Source organism: Danio rerio, chromosome 14 (genome assembly GCF_052040795.2).
Source record: "Danio rerio strain M-AB ecotype USA chromosome 14, GRCz13ab, whole genome shotgun sequence".
Taxonomy (NCBI): domain Eukaryota; kingdom Metazoa; phylum Chordata; class Actinopteri; order Cypriniformes; family Danionidae; genus Danio; species Danio rerio.
Window position 1 is genome coordinate 38,798,911 of NC_141034.1, and position 22,438 is coordinate 38,821,348.

The 22,438-nt window shown below is 35.2% G+C and overlaps 1 protein-coding gene across 4 annotated transcripts in view; it reads right to left on the minus strand.

The window, feature by feature from the left end:
* afap1l1a (actin filament associated protein 1 like 1a) overlaps positions 1–22,438 on the minus strand; it is a 68,069-nt gene that overhangs the window by 29,832 nt on the left and 15,799 nt on the right. For 2 of the 4 annotated variants that reach the window (XM_087280671.1, XM_087280670.1), the window contains exon 1: positions 10,276–10,504. In XM_087280671.1, coding sequence (XP_087136797.1) covers positions 10,276–10,333 — 58 coding nt within the window. In that variant the 5' untranslated portion in view covers positions 10,334–10,504. 4 annotated transcript variants of the gene reach the window in all.

Here is a 22,438-nt window from a genome sequence, read left to right on the forward strand (position 1 = left end):
AATATTAAATCATAAGTACACTCAAAATATACTTTTTTCCTGTTTGTTTAAGCTACTTATTTGAAACATCACAATTATTAAATTTTTGGGGACTACCTAAATGTTTTATATTCAGTCCACTTAATCCATTTGTGTTGGGACAAAATGAAGGAATTGTGTGAAATCCAGCATTTGTTTTATCATTATTTTTTGATGTAGTGAATATGATTCTAATAAATAATTAGCATATAACTGCATGTATAGTTAGAACTGGGGAAAAAATACAATGAAACTCAATAGTTGGTATCTAAATGATCCAAAATAGAAATTAAAGTTTTTTTTTTCAAATGTGTAACTAAAATTGTTACTGAAATTATACTAAGATTTAAATAACCATTTACAACATAATAAATAATAGTAAACAGTGGAATAAGTATAACAGTATCTAATAAGAAGTTACAATAGTTTATAAAAAAAGTACTAGTTACTAATAAGTAGCACCTATTTAATAGATATGTGTGTAATGTAACAGAGTTAACAAAATGTAGAACCTAAAGGACAGGCATAGTAACAAATTAGTTTTGCCAAAAATGTATTAAAAGAATAAAAATCAACACTTTTTTTGGGTAAATATGAAAACATCTTGTCGTATTTTACAACATTATCACCTTTTAAGTCAAAGTCTCAGAATAGACTGTTGTTAAATGTAGCCTAAATCTGGCACGTAAACCTCTGCAGTAATTGCCACCCGCAAAGTCAAGTTCACACAATGTTACGCACCAGCGACAGCACAATTTCTCTCCCAAAACCATTACTAATGATCCGCTACTACCAATGCTGAGTCTGTGAGTTTGAGCGAATGCACAGTCAGCAAATTAGCAAAAACATGTAACCAAAAACCAAGACTGCGAGTATGCTTTGAAGGGAGAAAACAAAAGCACGAAACGATAAAAAGCAGATTTGTCAGCAACACTAAGCAGTGTGTGCCCGGACAGGAGTTTGCTGATGTGCAAGGAATCTGACTGTTTTGTTCAAGGAGTGTAAATCAGGCCATGCGAACACCTCCTGTCCCAGTGGAAATGAGCTCATGATCAACAGAGCGACCACATTGATGACGAAGAGATGGCTGGAGAGAGAGAAAAAAAAAAGAGAGAGAGAGAGAGAGAGAGAGAGAGAGAGAGAGAGAGAGATCATCCATGTCCATCACACAGCTGGACAATTTGGCTCAAACTGAGTCCAAGCTGAGCCACAGTCTCCACCTCAGGGCCTGTGGGCTTAATACTGATATTAACAGGTGTGGTGGGTCAAGATTCAGATCGGCTGCATGTCAAACACTTGTGAGCGGTGTACTAAAATATGGTGTAAGAGCTAGATCGAGTTTTCAGACCAAACGACCTGCTAAAACGCAATATTATAAAAACTGTAACATTTTGCTGTAGCTCACAATAAGGTAGCATTATTAGTGTATAATAAGAATCAATGTTACTTTTCACATTACTATTTTTTGGGGGGGGAGAAACCATCCAACATCCATTTTCAAAATCAGTTCAAATTATAGTAATTTTATTGCGTTTTTAGTGTTAAAAAAGTGTAATAGAACTTTATTACAACAACTCAATTCAATTAACAGTAACAATAATATTAATTGTTATTATTATTGTTGTTGTTGTTGTTGTTGTTATTATTAACTTTGTGTATTTCTCAGAGTGTAATAGTATAATGAATGGATGAATGGATAGCACCCCTTATCAAATATTAATCATCTAATTATTGATTATCAAATCAGTAATAAATACAAATATAAAATATAAACCTTAAAAAGATAGTTATTAAAACAATTAGTTTGATCTAGGGATGTCCAGATCTGATCATGTGATCAGAAATCAGGTCAGATCACGTGATTTCAGACTTGATTGGAATCGAACATTACCTCCCGATCAGTACTTGAATATACAGTTGAAGTCAGAATTATTAGCCCAACTTTGAATTTTTATTTCTTTATTGAATATTTTCCAAATAATGTTTAACAGAGCAAAGAAATTTTCACAGTATGTCTGATAATATTTTTTCTTCTGGAGAAAGTCTCAGTTGTTTTATTTTGGCAAGTATAAAAGCAGTTTTTAATTTTTAAGAACCTTTTTAAAGTCAGTATTATTAGCCCCTTTAAGCTATATTTTTTCTCGATAGTCTACAGAACAAACAATAATTGCCTAATTACCCTAACCTGCCTAGTTAACCTAATTAACCTAGTTAAGCCTTTAAATGTCACTTTAAGCTGTATAGAAGTGTCTTAAAAATATCTAATCAAATATTTTTTACTGTCATCATGGCAAAGATAAAATAAATCAGTTTTTAGAAATATGTTATTAAAACTTTTATGTTTAGAAATGTGTTGAAAAAAACAAAATTTTTGTTTTTAAATTAGATTTTTTTATATTTACTGTAGCACCAAAGTCCAAAAGTGAAGAATTGATGTTATTTTTTTACTTGATTGTTCAAGCTACCTCACAGAAGATTATTGAATGTTTTAATAAGTTGAATTAAATAAAAATAAGGAACATCCTGGATTACTTCAGCCATATTTTGACAATTCATTTTCAGAGAGGTCATTTAAAAACAAAACAAGTAGGGGTGTAATGGACCACGGTTGATCCATGATTTATACAGATTACAACCCACAGTTTGGAACACGCGTGACCCCCGGATTAATACATTTTTATTTTTACTTCACTAAATTTGTAGTGATTGGAATGAATGAGAAATTGCCTCTCATGTCATTCAAATCACATGTATGAAAACGTTTAGGCTTTCCTGTGAAATATAATAACGATGGAAGTTAGAGAAAGGTTATTTGGGATTCGGTGGGTTTCTTAGGTTATTAAAGGTGTTTTCTGCATTGATGCATTCAGTGTAAGCTGCATGATTAATCATTATTAATTTCAGGATCTTAATAACTGTGCAACAAATTATATTGATGATGATGATTTGCATATGTTTATTAATCCTTTACATTGCTTTTATCATTTCCTTCAAATCAGTGTTTGAAAAATGCAAAAAAATCAAAAAAGAGATTCAGTCTTTAGTTTACAAACAGTCAAAAAACACACAAGTACTGGATAACAGTTTATAGTTTAGATATAACCATTGATTTTTAGGGTAAATATTAAAATCACCATCATACGCATATAACTTGATGCTCAAAAATGAAAGTCGTAGGCAGCAATTACATTCTTTAATCAATAGGTGGCGACAACCAGCCTTTAAAAATATGCCACTGAATAATTCTTCAGAAATGATTCATCTAGCAATGAAACAGGGCGTTTTATGAGTGAAGAACTGAATCGAGAATGAGACTAAAGATAAATATGGGTTGTACAAATTATAATGTTAGATTTCTACATTTAGTGTAATCAACAGTGAATTGTTGATAGTACTGAATATTTTAAAATTCATTTTTATTTAGCTGATTACGTCTTCATTTTATTTTTAATAAAATTACAGGTTCTAAGTTCTGTTTGTTATAACCAAAAGTTTTTTGTGGTACTGTTTTTTGTAATAAACGGAAAGCAAATTACATGTGTCTCCTCCCCTTTTTGGCTGATCCGAAAAATGGTCCGATCCATGACAGAAAAAAAAAGAAAACAATGTAACCCAAACCATTAGATTTGTGATTCGTTAAACCAATAATAAACAATAGATTTTTTTCCATTAAATATTCTAACTATTTAAATTTCCATTGTTTATTTCTTTTTAATTTGATGTAGACACCAGAGTGGGATGTCTTGCTTTTGGAATAGGCACACATTTTAACACCAATCAGCTTGAATAATATCTCAGCAGCAGACCACAGCACATCTATTTTTAAAGCCACTTCTTACCATTTAAGTCATTATGGTGTAAACAAGCTCAGGTGTTTTCATCACGTACTAAAAAAAGTGTGATGGTATAGTTCACACAAAATCCAGGAATATTTCAGTCTCTCAGCTTCTCTCTCCCAAGCTCGGATTGTACACAAACAGCCACCACCCTCTACCAAATCCCCTTGAGAAACACTAATAAACGATGTGCTTCTCCTCAGACTGTGCTGTGCTCCAGAACATGTCAAAACGCTTCAGCATCACATCTCTCCATGGGGAAGGTGAGGAGTTTAAAAGCCACAACCAAACACAAATACACTAATTCACACAAACGCATTCTTACACCCACATGCGGAGAAATTACTCATCTGAAATTGGGGTCAGCGTAACTGCTGCTTTGACAGGACCTGCTTTTTTCCTTCTTCGTCTTTTTGATTCATTACAGTTGCAGAACCGTTGTTATTGACTAATCTAGTGCAAAACATCTCTCTTTGCTTTCATCGTGTCCCCAGCTGCCTTTACAGAGCCTCTTGTCGGTGTGTTAGTCGGAGTGTTTCTCTATTCAGACTTGTTGACACAAGGCCCCTGTGATCACACAAAAAAGCCTAGGTGTAACTTTACGTGTTACCCTCAACGTGACCTTCTCCAGGAGACACAGTTGGGTAAAAACTAAAGTGGCACAACATTCACAAGTGACCTAGATACGGTGCATGTGCCCGCTTGGCAAATTATTTGATGAATGTTGTGTGAAAAGTCAGCATGGTAAATGTGTTTACTATGCATAGCTCTTGTGTGAAGTCATCGGAAATCTACTTTTATCTACAAATCAAAAGACACGGAGGCTTCATTAAAACACAGACACTTGTTGAATTTCATTGTTCAGACAGGCTGATGCTAATTATGTCTATTATATGGCAAAACAGCATAGCGAGGTGTTCACCAGTTAGTACAGATTGACATGTTAATTTGGCAGTATTTCACAATATAATTTTAAATGTATAATTACTATGGTTAGAACTAGTGCCTCACAGCAAGAAGGTCGCTGGTTTGAATCCCAGCTTGGTCAGTTGGCATTTCTGTGTGGAGTTTGCATGATCTCCCTGTGTTCACGTGGGTTTCCTCCTCTGGGTGCTCTGGTTTCCCCCAGTCCAAAGACATGCACGTGATAATAGTGCTTGTTTGAATGTGATTGCAGCTGGAAGGGCATCCGCTGAGTAAAACATATGCTGGAAAAGTTGGTGGTTCATTCTGCTGTGGCAACCCTTGATAAATAAGAGACTAAGCTGAAGAAAAATGAATAAATAGCTTTGAGTTAACAAACAATTTGTGCAATATTTAGAAGTAGTTCAAATGATGTGCTTTAGACAATTAGTGTTTTCTACATTAGACAATGTTCCGACTAATACGTTTTCATTTAAAAGCACACATTTATCTACCTGCTTTGGCCTTTCTTCAACAATGATACAGCTTTTTTAGGTAACAAAAACATTTTTTCCAAAAAGATCCTTTTGAAAAAAAAAAAAAAAAAAAAAAACGTTAAAAGTTTGAAAAGAGGCTTTGGAAAACAACTGAAAATGATAATGTGTAAATATATTTACAATATAATATTCAATGAAAAGTTTAATATTTAATAATGCCAGTCCTAATAGATACTAATCAATTGCTAACGATACTAAATATTCTATACAGCGTTTATCAATAATGTAAAAAATTGTCAACAGACAAATATTTACTTTTTATCAGTGTTGGGCACGTTCATTTAAAAGAGTAATTTGTTTTAGTTACTAGTTACGTCTCACAAATAGTAACTGAGTTAGTAACTGGGTTACATCATTATAAAAGTTACTAATTACCAGAGAAAGTAACCATTGCGCTACTTAAAAAAAAAATCTAATTTGTCAAATAACTATAAAATTTAATTCCTTACATTTATATAGCACTTTTCTGGGCACTCAAAAAGCTTTACAGATTTTTGGGGGGGAATCTCCTCATCCACCACCAGTGAGCAGCATCCACCTGGAGGATGCAAAGGCAGCCATATTGCACCAGAGCGCACACCACACCCCAGCTGACCACCAGTTGGTGGAGAGGAGACAGAGTGATGAAGCCAATTATGATATGGGGATGGTTAGGGGGCCATGATGGACAGAGGCCAGTGGGCAAATTTGGCCAGGATGCTGGGGTTAAACCCCGACTCTTTTTCAAAGGTTTTTAACGACCACAGAGAGTCAGGACCTCGGTTTAACGTCTCACCCTCACTGAGCAGTAAAAAGTCCCCATCCCTATACTGGGGCATTAGGATCAACACAGACCGCAGGTTGAGTGCCCCCTGTTGGTCTCACTAACACAATTTCCGGCAGCAACTTAGCTTTCCCATGCAGTCTCCCATTCAGTTACTGACCAGGCGCAGCTCTGCTTAGCTTAAGAGGGCGACCATGTGAGAGTTGCAGAGAGCTAGCTGCCAGCTAGAAAATAAAAATATATAAATATAAAACATTGTACACTAGTTTATACTGTTTCAATGTTGTTGTGGGACACTGTGAGAGACAACTATCAAATTCAACATATCATTATAAATATTAACATTAATATTTTTGCCTTTCACCTCAGTGAGGGAAAAGTAGTGCTCATATTTCCAGTTTGCAAAAGCTACCTTTGAACTGGTTGGATCTGCCATTATTGTGACACCTGGTCATTGGTGTGTGCCACTGACTGTGCATGTGCTTGTGTGTAAACACCAAACTACTCTGCCTCTGATTGGCAAATGATGGAAATGTACTATTTCTAAGCCAATCATCACATTCTCAGATACCCCACGTTCACAAACACCCCAATTATCTTCTCTGGTTGGTTATGTGTTGCAAAAAAACCGCTTCATAGTTCTCAATTATAGTGGCACTAAAAGCAACGGCATTATAATGGGGGGGACAATAATTAATTTGATTACTCATAACTGGAAAAAGTATTGCCATTAATAACACCAATTTATTTATAGCGCCGGTATTCCCATCACTGTTTATTTATAAAACATGTTTTAGCATATGTTGCTAGTAATTCAGTTCAGTTGTTCTGCAATGACCTAATTAGGAAAACATATTTTGTTAACGTCACAAATGATGCTGTCACTGAAGCATGTGCAGCACTAAAACATTGTTTTAGTGAATTTCCCATAAAGACCAGAAGAATCAGGTGAAGTTACAAATCAGATCTTAATAAACCAAACATTGTTGTGAGGACAGTCAGGGCCAGCTTAAAACAACATGAGCGCAGTGGAGCATATATGTCTCCTACAGAGATACGCTTTTACATGAGATCAAACACATTTGTGTTTCTCTTTATCTAGAGCTGCACCTGTGGAGGGTCATTTCCAAAGCCAAGCACAACACGGGGCCCCGTGCCTATTTCCCTATAGAGAGCCGCACATGTGGTCCTCTCTGATAATACCACATCAAAACAGAGTAGTGGGAAAACTGAAATCCACACCGGCACTCAAAGACGGATCCCGTTAACCTGCAGGTTCTCCTGATGGCAGGGGTGTTTGTTGCTTTCTTTTGCATTGACTCCCTTGAGAGATCTTAGCTGATAATCTATTTTTTTTCCTCGCTCACTTGAAAGCACCTTACTGACAGTCGTATTGTTTCGACATAATCTAAAAGCTATGTTGAGGAATGCGAAGTTGGCGTCGAAAGCTGTGTTTTTAGAGGACAATGGGGCGTTTTTCCCAGAACTGCACCGATGCTTTAGCACTCAGCACCTCACATGGTGCCGCAAAGCCAGGAAACATTCCTCACCTCATTAAAAGAGCAGCCAAAGAGCTTTAAGATGCCTACCAGAGATAGTAATGTACACTCTCTGGTGGTAAAAAAAAAAAAAAAAGAAACAAAACACTGCACTCCTTAAGAAAGCTCTTAACGCTTTGGTGAAATCTTTTTTTACAAGCATATTTTACAATGAAAACAAACACAACACTTGTTAGAATATGTATGAACAATTATATTGACCTTATTCTTTAATGCGGAAGTGTGCTCGTTTTTGCTATTGTTTTAGAACTTTCAATCAGATGCGTATGGGAGAAAAGACTTGGAATAATAATCAGCAGAAAACGGTCAAACTACTCGCTCTACAAACAAGTGTTTGCATGATTATAGAGACAAAGCAAAATCATATAATAAGAAAATATCAGTTTGCCACAGTAAGCAACATAACGTGCTGTTTTTAACGTCTAAAAATGAATGAAAGTGAATGAGACCAGAAGTCTCCAGCCAAAAAGATTCAAATCTTCACCTTGGAATTTTAAGGTTCTATCTGCGTTCTGAATGATTTTGAGTAATTGAGCTTCAAAGTTTTTTGCATTCCATGTAGCAAACAGTGTGTGTGTAACATTTTATTTTATTTTCTTTAATAAAAAGGCTTCAAATGTAAACAAGTTGTCATTTAATAAGAATATGTAAACAACTCAATTTTGATCAAATGTCAAATAGAACCTTATAATGAAATGGCTGCGCCTGCTTATATGTGTAGAATAAAATGAATAGAGTGCTGTGCTAGTGCATAGATTTACTCAATATGACTCAGCAAGTAATATGTCTAAACTACAGGCTACAACTGATGGAATGTCAATATTTAAACAGGGTGTCCATGGGGTTTTAAAAAGTCTTAAAATGTCTCAAATTTCAATAACTAAATGTAACCTAATGTCTTAAAAAGTTTTTGTCTTGTAAGCCTTAAATCCTACCTAATCGAGCCATCATGCATTCAATCACCAACAACCCATCTCAATAGAACTTTTAACAAACCTCTATTTACCAATATGGTTTAATTATTGCCCTTACAATATTAATTGTCTAAAAGTTTTCTGTGTATAAATAGTAGGGCTGGGCGATTAATCGAAAAGTAATGGAAACCAACATTCAGAACTTTTAATCAAACAAATTTTTCCAGTTAAATATTTTTAATTACTTTCCCTACCATGTGTGGAGTCACATAAACCCCGCTCTGTTGAGGTTGATTACACTTATTGTATTATGATTTATACTTATTATATTATTATGATGTTGTGGCTCTGCCAAGGGCACATGTACAGTCTGGCGCAGCGTTCACATACCCGTGCACCACTCAAAAAAATGCATGTCACAGTGCCTCATAGCGCAAGCTTTGTGATTGGTTGGTTTGGTAGTGGTGACAACTGTTGGCAGCACAGAGAACTGTGTTTTCAGCAATGTGTGTTTTAATTTCAGTTGTTCAGCACTGATGTTCAATAAATAAATATAGATAGTAGATAGTGTGTGTTTACTTTAATTATTTTAAAATCAGTAATCCACCCTATTCAAAAATCTCTCACTGTAACATATGAGCATATTTACTGTACAAAACTTATCAGTGAACTATAAGCGGCAAAAAAAAAAAAAAAAAAATTTAAATAATCGTTCATAAATCGTAATAGAGCTTAAAATGTTCAATTTATCGAGATTTAGATTTTAGGCCAAATCCCCCAGCCCTAATTAATATGCCACATATGTCGAGGACACTGACCTAGACAGACTATTGTGTATATATAAAGGTTATTATAGTTTTGTATTTTTAAATAAGTTATGTTTTAAAAAAAGTGTATACACGCAACTAGGGTTTGTTTGTTTTGACAACTTATTTAAAATATATGGCTTAAAAAAAAACTAATTTTAATACAATAAGTCTTAACCAATCATTCACAGTGGTCTTAAAAAGGTCTTAAAGAGTCTTATATTTGATTTTATGAAACCTGCAGAAACCCTGGTAAAGGTAAAAGTATGAAAATGTCAAATTTACTCACTCTCAGGCTACCAAAAGAATATACAGTACATGAACTTTAAAGTAAATTTTAGCTGCACCTGTGGATTTTAGTATGAATCTAGGTTATGACAGGTCAATAAATATCACTGTAAAGCTGAACCCTCAACATTAAAAAGGTATAAGAGCAGAAATTAAGTTCTCATAATGCATTTCGGTAGCATTAATGGAAAACAGCCATGGACATTCATGATTGTTTGTAAAGGATGTGTATTTAAAAGCAATAATGTGGTAAATAATCTTCAGTTTACTGCATAGACAGATCATTTCACTTCATAAAATCTCAAGGTATCATCAAGTATTAATTTAGTTTTGCCTGTGTGTGTTAGTTTGACCCTCAAAGTGCCATTAACTTGCATAAAATGAACCACAAAAAACTTCAGTTTTAACTGAATTTTTTCTAAAATATTCTGTTGAAGAAGACGAGGAAAAACTCACCAACACCTTGGAAAGCCTAAGGGGGAATAAACTACCAAATGCTGATTTCGAGTTGAACTAAAACCAATCAATGCGTTTCACTTTAGCCTGTGTGGAAATCAGGCGAGAACTGCCTAATAATACAATTATGTAGTTTCCAAGGAAAAAACTAACATGCGAGTAACAAAACACCTACCAGAAACAGCTGCTGAAGACACAGCCAGGCCCACCATCCTCTTTCCAACTGGAGTCATGCAGTTGTTTCTGAACAAGTCACAGCAATCCAGAGCGGACGAATCAGCTGATAAACTGACTCATTCAAGGTGCATTTCCTGCACATTTATCACTTTCTGAGTCCAGATTAACAGTGAGTGAAGGATAGCAGGGGAATGTATCCTCCCTTTCTGGTCTGCTGGTGTGTGTGTAAGGGTGGGCTGATCACTCATGTGTGTGTCTGTGTGTGTGTGTAGTAAGGGGAGGCACCCAGTACTCATCTAATCCAGAGGGGCTCTGCAGCACCTGGGACGGACCCTGAGTAAATACACACATCCAACCCCCACAGGGCACAGTGTGGAGTTCAACAGTCCTCGCAAGCACGGTTCAGCTGGGTTATGCCAGTTTACATGTATGCATGCCAAAACTGTTCGTTTAAATCAAAGAAGCTCTCAGAAGAGTGAAAGTGTCCTGTCAAATCTGAGCAGTGAAAAACATGGGAATTCCTTTAGCATTTTATATCATGAAAGACACTTCGCGATCTGTCACTGGTCAAAACATAAATTATTTTAGTCCTGCTGCAAACACACATGATAAGTTCATTAAAAAGTTGCTTTATGTTGTACTGAAACTTTTTAAAATTCTTATTGTTTAAATATATACTCAAAAAAGATGTTTGCTGTTACTTATTTATTTAAAATGAGCTAAAACAACAACTGTCAGGTTTTTGGGGTAGCAGGCTAATTATTTTATGTTCAAACCACTTAATATGGTAAAAACTAATAAGTTATAACTTAATTCTTTCATTTTGTCCCAACATAAATTGATTGTCCTAACATGAATCGAACCCAGCATTTTTCACAGTGCATTAAATTAACTATTATTAGTTTCATTTGCACATCAATGGATTTGGTCTTCAGTGTTTGGAATTTCAGTACTGACTAATCTAATATATATATATATATATATATATATATATAAATATATATATATATATATATATATATATATATATATATATATATATATATATATATATATATATATATATATATATATATATATATAAACAAATATAAATAAAACATTATATATATATATATATATATATATATATATATATATATATATATAAACAAATATAAATAAAACATTTTTTATATATATATATATATATATATATATATATATATATATATTTTTTTTTTTTTTTTTTTTTTTTTTTTTTTTTTTTAAAGGAAGCTTTACAATATTATGAGACTCATAAAGTTAAGTCTGAGTCTGATAATATTGTATAGCTTCCTATTAAAAATATTAAATTAAAAGATAGATTTGTAAGGGGGGTACTTATATATGCTGATCACTGTAGATTAATTAATTATCACATTTAACTATTTGTTTATTCAAATAAATTATAAATTCATTTATCTATTTTATAATAAAATACTCCTATTCTATTAGTCACATTTATACAACGTGAAAAATAGTATTGAAAACGTCATCATTTTTCTCAGAAAACATATTTTTAAAGATGCCATTGACTTGAAATTTTTCCTGGATGTTGGTAACAACCAAAGAATCCATATATGTAAAGAAAACAAATCTAAAATCTGACAGTGAAAGTCCAGACAGCAGCTCAAATCTCTCAGAAGTTATTCAGTAACCCTCTGCCCTTCTTCCGTGTAAATTAATTTTAGATGCTTCAGTCTAGCATCTACATTATCAGGATGATTAATATGAAACCAGGGTGGACATTTCAGCTAGACAATGATCAAAAACACAGCCAAGGAAACTCTTAAATGTTTTCAGAGAAAGAAAATCAAGCTGTAGAATGGCCCAGCCAATCACCTGACTTAAATCCAATAGGAAATACAAATTAAAGATCAGATTTGATAGACGAGACCCACAGAACCATCAAGATTTTCACACTGCTGTTGCTGTGAAAAAAAAACTCACACTTGAGCAATTCATGTGACTTAATTCTTCACATGAGAGGCGTCTTTAAGTTGCCATCACTAAAATATCCTTTTAGATAAAGCATTAAATACATTTCAGTAGTTCAGTACTTTCCCCTTGTGTCATTTCATTATTACATTACATAACATTTTTTTATTTTATTATTATTTTTTTATTTTAATGTTTGTATTGTTTGGGTTTTCACCAAAATCTAGTTCAACTCCATGTCAACCTACACTTTATAAATATTCCCATGAAAAAAATATGATGTGTCCAATACTTGTTTTTGCTGCTGTAGCACTCTTAATCAATTTGCGACGTTTCAAAATATAAAACTAGCTAATAAAGTATTATTCAAACTCTTAATAATAACATCTTAGTAGTATTATTTATTACATTTAACTCTCATTTTATTGTGAATATATATATATTTTTTATTGATTGATTTAAATGATCACTATGGAAACATATTTCTTTATTTTATATATAAGTCACTCTCCTAACCCTACACAAAAATTTTAATGGAAAAGGGGATTTCAAATTGTAAAAATCTCTCACTGATTACCATCTGTTTGTTTCTTTCATCTGCTGCATTTCCATCAAACACGCAGTCTCTCTTCTTAGTGTACATGATGTATCTCCTCCCTACGTTGTGTTACAGTGCCCCTATAGACTGCAGTTACACACAAAGGAGTCATTCTGCCGGTGAGCTCTAGTGAAGAGTTTAGTCCTCTTCATTGGGTTCAGCCATCCAAAAAAAAAAAAGAAAAAGTCTGGTGCCGACATGCACAGGCACACACGTTCAGAGTGACGTTATTCAAAGCCACAGGCAAAAAACCAAAGACCACTCGGCAGGATCTGACATGCTGAATTTCTCAAATCCCACTCACACATGCGCCCGCTCTATCAAACACACACACGCTTTTGTGTAGATAAGCAGCTCGTATCAGCAGTTCCATCTTTTCGCCACTGAAAGCGGACACTTTTCTGTCCATTTCCCAGTTTGGGGTTCCTGAGGGCATGTTAGGTCTTGCGAGACAGAGGAGATGCAGAAGGGTTTGTGTTGTTAAACTGCAGGCCTCTTGCTAGACAGCTTGACACAGTAGATAGGAGACAGTCGAGACAACAAAAGCTGTTTATTTGCACTTTTAAGAGATCAGATGATGCATTCAAACCACAATTATTGCATTTACAGTAAGTGCTCTCATTAAAATAGTTGTGTTGATTCAGCGCTCTATACTAATGATCCTCCTTCGTATTTATATGTTTTGTTTTCTGCAAAGGCAAGCATTGATTCTATTATTACTATTTACATGTGGTATTAAAAGGTTTGCTCATCCTACTGAAAAAAAGCTTTCAGCATTTATTTACTGAAACACTTTTTAAAACACAAATTTTAAACCAGGCACATTTATAATTAACACCCTCCAGTATAAACCATGCCATGAAAGTGCTTTTAATTTTTAATATTTACATTAAATGTCAGTAATTATGTTTTAAATGTGTCATTTTCAGAAAAGTCAACAATTTTAAATTAAACTGTATATAATATATATAATAAATACAGTTGATTGAATTTAATTTTGGTAATATTTAAGTGCGGTTTCTAAAATATCCATAAAATGGACATTATTTTCATAGTTCTTGCTTAAATTATAAACAAGTTAAATGTAAGATTTTTTAATTAAAGCTGTTTTAAACCCTTAAGAAATTAATTTCTTTTCAAAATATTTTTAGACAAATGCATGAAATTTAAGTCTGTGTAATAAAACATTTTACTTATGAATATTCATAAAAAGATTATGAAATTAATATAACATAATTAAGGACTTCTCTAAGCTATTCATTGTAAAAAATATATATCCATAAATTAGCAGTCATCCGTATTTTGTGATTAGTGTTTAATTCTTTCTTTGTTTATTTATACTTTTTAGTTGCATTATGGGACCTTATTCTTTCGAGCAACAATCTCTAACCATAAAAAGTTTGAAAAAGTGACTTTTATTAACATTTTTAATATATATTGTCTGGGTTGGTGTTGTGTATTATTGAACAGAAACCTTGTAATAAATTTGTTCCAAACTACTAAAATGTCAATAGATGTCACATTGCTAAACTGTCGAGTTGAATTTTCAACATTAAAAGTCGACAGAGCAGAGATCAACGTCTCATAATGCAATTCACAACCGTAAATAAACAATAAAAACAAAACAAAAATATGGAAATTATTAACAGATACTACGTTAGTTTTAGAGAATGGTTTAGGTCAGTGGTTCACTTGTCTAGGTGACGTCAAATATACATACAATAAATAAAAAAAAATAATGTATTTTAGTTTTGCAAGCATTTAGACAGTGCCTTCTAGTGATTGTGTCATCTGAAATGTACCTGGAGCAACATATTTTACATTTCTCAAAAAAGTAGACTACACACTTGGAAATAAAGCTACAAGAGCTGTCACTGGAGTGGTACCTTTTCAAAAGATACATTTGTATTTAAAGGGTCCATATTGATACCTCAAAAGCTTATATTTGTACCTAAAATTTTAAAAGGGAACACTTTTGTAGTAGGTACATAGTAATATGTACTCTTGAGATATTAATAGAGACCCTTTAGGTACAAATGTGTAGCTTTTAAAAAGGTACCACCCCAGCGACAGGTGTGTAAGATACATATTTCCCATGAGCCTGGGCTACTTACAGACATTTTTTCCAAAGATTAGCTAATTTTTTTTTTATGGAGTTTGGAAAAACTGGAGGTTGAGTAAATGACTTTTTATATTGGAGTGAATAGATTTTTTTAATCGAACACAATTATATATCAGTCGTCAACATGCATACTGTTCAGATGTTGTCAATTTGAGTTTTATTTTTTTTAATCAGTAAAGAATAAAGATACCACACTAAAATTATTTTGAAATTCATTTGTTCATATAATTTTCTCGCTGGCTTAGTCCCTTTATTTATTAGGGGTCACCACAGCAGAATGAACCACCAACTCATCCAGCATACGTTTTACATAGCACATGCCCTTCCAGCTTCAACAGTACTGGGAAACAGTACTCCACAAAGAAATAGCAACTGACTCTAAGCAGCAACCTTCTTGCTGTGAGGTGACAGTGTTAACCAATGAGCCATCGTGTCGCCCCTAATTTTGAAATGAACTCGAAATATCAAACTCATTTGAAACATACTAACAAATAATAAAAAAAAAATAAAAAATAAATAATTGAAAGTAAAGACTTCTGATTAAAATAGAAACAGGTATTTTTTATTTGAATATGTATTAAATGTACTTTCATTGTATTTTTAATCAAATAATTGCAACATTTTGAACAAAAGCAACTGGTTTTACAAACATAAAAAAAATAATAATGTACACCCCAAAGGCCTCCAGTTTCTCGGACAAGCCAGCATGTCCTTTCACACCTTTAAACTGTTAAATCAATGCCAGAAAAGATCAGATCATTGCTCACACCCAGTGACAGGGCCTGACTGAACTCCACACAGACGCTCGTCTGGCTGAGGTACAAGTGACACCAATACAGTGACGAAGCACTCTGACCTCTGACCCTTTAGAGACGGACACACACACAAAGCCCTTAGTATCAGACTAAATACACAAACAACTTTCAAAACACATCCGCAAACACACAGTACTTGCAGAAATACAACAATAAAATAATAAATTACACACGCTGGATTATGAGAAGGCCTCACATTTCCTCTCAAATATAGCATAACCTCAAATCAGTTGTAATGTAATGTAATGTATTTTTTATTTAGTGCCATGTCAGCAACCAAGGCTATCTTCATGGCAGGAATCTTTCAACAATAAATATACAATTTAAAAATCAACAAACAAAATAAAACATAAATTAAATAAGATTTTTTGTGTTAATACATGATAAAAATTCTAAAATCTTTTCTGGTTCCACTTTGTCAAAAATGTCCTTAAAAGAGTTCATTTCATAAAAAGTCCTTCTGGAATCAGTAAAAGCAGGACAGTCCAGTAAAATATGTTTTACAGTGATAGGAGTTTTGCAGCACAAACACTGAGTGGGGTTTTCACCTTGGAGCAAAAATCCATGTGTAATTCTCGTATGTCCAATACGGCATCTGGTAAAAACTACTTGATCAAATCGATTCTTAAAATGTCTTAAAATTCTGTGTGAAACTTCAGGTTGGATTTCATGTAGTTTATTGTTTTCTAATGCATCCCATTTCTTTTGCCACTTGTTTAAAATGTAAGCGTTGATAAAAGGTTTCATCTCTGACGGAGGAATTTGGCATTTGTTTATTACTTGCTTCAAAGCATCTTTAGCAGCTGCATCAGCTCGCTCATTGCCTAAAAGCCCGACATGTCCAGGAACCCAGCAAAAAATGATGTGATAAAACTGATTTTGTAGTTGGTGAACTTTAGTTAAAATATTGTCAATCAAAGGATGATCATTTGTTGAAGATTCCATAACTTGGAGGCATGATTTAGAGTCTGTGAAAATGATGGATTTCTTTTGTTGTGCATTTTCTATGTACTCCAATGCTAAAAGTAAAGCGCGGGCTTCAGCTGTGAATATGGAGCATTCTTTAGGTAGACTGATTCCATGACTTTCCTCAAATCAGTTGAAAAAGAAGCCACATGTACCCAAAGTCAATAAGCGAGTGAGGCGTTTCCAACATAAACCAATCAAATATGGATTTCCTGTGGCGCAACAGATGTTTGGCCTGTTACAGGATGTTTTACTTGCCCACTGATATTGGAAATCTCATATTGTAATATTTTAATTTTCTGCAATAATAGCTTGAAAGATAGCTTGAATATAACTATTTGATGGTTTTCTATAGAGTCTAACAGTATTCAGGTACAGAAACTGAATAATTACAATGCACACAAAGCTTTTCTTTCTTTGCTTGTTCTCATTTTTAGTCCAAATATATTTAAAAAAATCTTAGACTGAGTGGAAATATTGTTTTGTTTTTTAACTTTTCCTTTCAAATTTTTCCTTAAAACAAACAAAACTGTCATTTGATTCAAGTAAAATATTCTTGTTTTTGCTTTAAAATGTAGATATTTGGACTAAAAACAAGACAAAAATTCAACCCAGGTTCATTCTAAAAATGTACTGATAAAAACATTTCTGGAGAGCGGCAAATATGTCCCAGGAGCTGGTTTTTGCAGGCTTTGTTTTCGTAAATCCACCAGAGGCCACTGTGTGTGCTTTTTGAGATCTCAAATTTCTCTCATGAGTGCCTTTGGTCTGCTGTTCTCATGTAAATCCACCAGAAGCTGCTGTTAACTGACTAACTGACCGACTGACTGACCCAGCCTCCTCCTGCCATAAACCCAACCAATAGTGCTTTCAAAAACACTAAATGACCTACCCACCTCCTTCTTTTAAAAAAAAGCCCTTGCCTGATTTTGACCATGGTTTCAGATTTTTCCACATTCTCACCCTGTTATTCACTTGTTTGTTTTATTTTTTATCTTCTGTTTTTGTTTAACCCGCTTTCTGGAACCGTTCTTCGTCGGTCTAAACCCCAATATCATCGTCAACTGTGCTTTGCGTTTCAAGTTCGGCAGCATACATGGTGAGCTACAAAACTAACTGATAACATTCACATGGAGGTAAGCAGTCAGTTGGTAAGCGCGAAAAGGAACGTCATCATACCGCCCTGTAGGGTTCGCTTTAGATTAAATGCAGCCATACTTACTTCTGGTTACATAATTAACGATCCCCATACAGGGCTATGTTTTCAGGGTGAGCCTATGTTGCAAAAATTCTAAGTAAGAACAAAGTCTCTTTAAGGCAAGTAATTTCAGTCGGTGGCCATGTTTATAACACCTCTCGGGCAGTATGCTCGGGCATTCTGTTTGAATGAGAAAACATCAAATTAGCGTGCCCAGTTTATGTTTACATTTTAGATTAAAAATCACCAATAAGATTAAACAACATCTAAGTCTTTAGTTTAATTTCTAATCGATCCAATCCCACAAAATTTGCAGAAACTCATGGCTGGTCTGAGCCCCTCCCCTGATTCATCGGTCTATAGCGATCGCTGATTGGCTCCTGTATTAGAAGGTGGGGCTTTATTCGCGATGTTGATGGTTACAATTTTCCTCATTCAAACCTATTCAAGTTACATGTCTTGTGTATTCTATAGTCTTTGGTAAGAAACACTTTTTTGTTGTTATTGCATAAACCGTACAAATCTCATATAAATTTAGTAAATAAAAACATTTCTGTAGCTCCAGACCAACTTTAATTAACACATTATGCATATCTTGCAATGTGACTATTGCAGATATGCACATTGCGATCAGTGCTGAAATTAAATATTGTGCAGCCCTACCCTGCACTATTAAAAAGTGACTCACAAGAGATTTCTACAGTGATATCTCAAATCTAGACCATCAAATCTGTCAATCCTTGTTCATAACGTAAGAATTCAAAACAACTAACAAACTGTGGATGCAATGGACATTATTCATAAAGGTGAGCGATCCTATCTTGATCTTACGACTGATACTATTACTAACATCAGGGTGTCTCAGAGTGACGACTCAGCGATCCTTTCCTAACCACATTCAGAAATGAAAATCTCCCTCAGAATTCCAGACATACCCGGATCATCCGCGTCCAAAGCTCCACCATAGGGGGAAAGGAGCATGTTCGTGCTCACATATATGGATGATGTCATCCTAGAAGTCCCATACTGAGAGATAAACAAACACAAAACCTCATTTGTTTGGACACCTTGGAATATTGATGTTTGCATGAGTCTCCTCTGATGGGATGCCTTGGTGGGAAGTATGTGCTTTGGGTGTGTGCCACAAATTACAGAGTTTGTTAACTACAGTTACAGCGCTTGTCAAATTGTACAGTCAGGCATCTGTTAGCACGTACTGAAATGTTTCTCTCATATTGAGTGAAATGAAAACAAACAGTGAAAACACATTGTAGTATTTTGAAGAATATGTTGGATGATTGGAGAACATTTAAATTGTGTAAAATGTTTAAGACCACAGAGTGACCCGATTCTATATCAAAATTTGTTGGATTTCCAACACATTTTATGGGATCTGATTAGTAACGACATCGGGCGCCTTAACCCGATGTTTAGTTCATCCCGCAGCACCAGTTCTGCTTACCAAAAATAGCCCACTAGATGTATCACGTTCCACGCCCGGTTACAGCAGGCCGGGCCTCCTACCCATTTAAAGTTTGACAATAGGTTGAGGCCGTTTTGGCCCCAAGGCCTCTAGTCATTGGCTATACTAGATAAAACTGCTTGACTGGCAAGCGCCAACTATCCTGAGGGAAACTTCGGAGGGAACCATCTACTAGATGGTTTTGTCCCTATGCCCAGGTCGGGTGACTGATTTGCATGTCAGGACCACGGTGGGCCTCCACCAGAGTTTCCCGTTGGCTTTGCCCTGCCCTGACAGTTCACCATCTATAGTGTTCCATAGCTCGTGCTCTGGCTCCACCTGCCCCCCCGGAGGGTCATTACATCCCAGCTGGGCGTCCCGGGCAATCTTCGCACTCGCAAGCATTGAATTCCTTGAACCATGTTTCAAGACGGCTCGGGTAGGAGGCAAGAGCAGTGAAGATGGGAGGGCATTGGACATTGAATCCGAAATTTTCGTCTGTAACTTTCTCATGTTAAAAAAAAATTCCACCTCATGTTGTGTCAGTCCTATTGACACACTGCCTCCAAAACTTTCATCTGTCATAAAAAAATTTGAACCATTTTGAATTTTTTTTAGATTTTAATTTCCAAAAAAAGCGCTTTGAGAGGTGTTTTGACAGTTTAGAGCCACGATACAATCGAAAAGCTAAGTACAGAAGCTGTCATTTGAGCTACAGGTAACTTTATGACAAACACAGCGCATGAAATAAAGACAGACAGTTGAGAACCTGTGACTGGATTTAGTGACGGGCACATCTCTGTGCTGCTGCTGCTTGCTGTACTTCCATGCATTTCACGTATTGCTTCAACATGTCAACGCGGCCGCAATCTATTATAATGTCTATTGGTATGGCCAGTCTCTGTTCAGGATTTGTTTACGTACGTGAATGTATGAAGTATCACAAGCAATGTATCAAAATTCCACTAATTTCCTGAAATAAACTTTGCATTTCGGGATAATCTAGCGCAGCTCTTTGATAATGAGCTTTTTCTCTATAGTATTGGATGAACACAATATGCAGTCTATTCCTTTTTCTTTTTTGGAGAAGAAAATTAATAAGTATTCATTTTGCATATGAATACGAGAAAAACAATTGGGAAAATTTCAGCCTTCAGTGTGCAAAGACCTTTACTCGTCTTCGTTCTACCCTGACAAAAGGAGAGTCTGTGAGTTCAGGACTCTCATGAATTCACACTCAGTCAAAGCGTCATCAAAATACGCCTTGTTTGTTGTGAATAAGCGCCCTCTAGGAGACAAAAGTACCCTTTTGGTCACTTGGATTTTTTAAGAGGCGGGTATGCAAATGGACTTTTGATTTGATCTGATCTTCTAAATTAATCTTGCCAAATAAACTTTTAAAATCCTGCACCATCTCCATATCACTCCACAATAAACCAAACACACATAAACATACAGAGAAAGAGACTACAGAGAGGTAGCAGGTGAACATGTGGAACAGCTTAGCTTATATAATTCTCTCTGAGATCCGACTCATATACAGTATTAAAGCCCATGCACATTTGTGTGGAAAAAGGGAAATTACATGTCACTCCTGCTGCTTTATGATCGATGAGAACATGCTTTAGGTTATCATAAAATGAAGCAGCACACACAGACACACACACTCATAAAGCTGATTTCCAGTCAAACCAATAGCTGCACTCTCATCCTCTTATTCTCACAGCTTTCAGCAATGTACCCCCAATGTATTTTACCCCCAAATACCAACTCTTCTGTTTTCTTCATAAACTAGCTAGGTGAAAGCGCAATATCACATACAGAAACATTAACGCCACAAAACCTGGCCAACTCACACTAAAGCACACTCCAAAACGGATAAATAGCTTGAAGAAAAACAATCTTGCACACTTCAGAGCTTTCAAAACACTCAATGAGGACACTAAGTAAAATAAATAGAGGGAGGCCAAACACGAGAGCCCATCTTCAATGCTGCAGTGTTTTGAAAGGGGAGTTGCTGTGGTTAATGACCCCTGCTCCAGTGATAGGCTTTGGCTGATGCTTGAAGGAAGCGGAGGGGGGGGGATTTGGCCATTAGGCTGGGGCCTCCCTCAGGTCACAGCGCTCCTTGTATCTACACACAGCGGCAGAGTTATGGAGCCTGTAACTCCCACTCACCTGTTTAAGCATTAACTAGCTTTGAAGGCAGAGTTTTAGCTCGGTGGGGAGCAGGAAGCTTTTATGTTAACACTCCCCTTCACTCCTCTTTATAGACCTGTTTGCCTGCAGGTCCTCAGTGCCAGGCCTCTGTTTGTACTGCATAAGCATGAGATGTACACATTCATATATCATGGTAAATAGGATGTGTTCTTGTTTCAAGTTTGATAAGCTGTATAAATACGTACTATTATGGTTACTTTGCAAATCTCCCTCAAGCACTGTTCACAAATTTAATTAGCTTATTTGCTTCATATAATAGTACATTTATGTTCTGTGATATAAAATTAAAGCATACTTTGAGTTTAAACCAGACATTTTCACCTAAGGGCTCATGGCCAAAAAGAGGACAATAATTAATAATAATTATAATAATGATAATTCCTTTCATTTATATAGCACTTTTCTGGGCACTCAAAGTGCTTTACACACAATGGAGGGGAATCTCGAAAGACGGCGCTCACTGAGCAGTATAGAGGCCCCGTCACTAACCTGGGGCATTAGGACCCACACAGACCGCAGGTTAAACGCTCCCTGCTGGCCTCAAATAACACCACGTTAGCAAACATCCAAGCAGCACCAAAATGATATAAAGGTAATAAAATTATTGTTATATATACACCGAGTATATAAACACATTTTAAAAAATTCAGTCAATCAACCTCATATCAGTCTCATATTATAACACTGTAAAACTATGCAACAGTTCTGTCTGGTTCTCGAATTTGATTGGCTGACAGCTGTTATATATTAAAGTCATTTCACCACTCATACAGTCTCTTCACCTTTGTGTATTACTCCTCCCAGCGGGGCAAGCAGAGAAA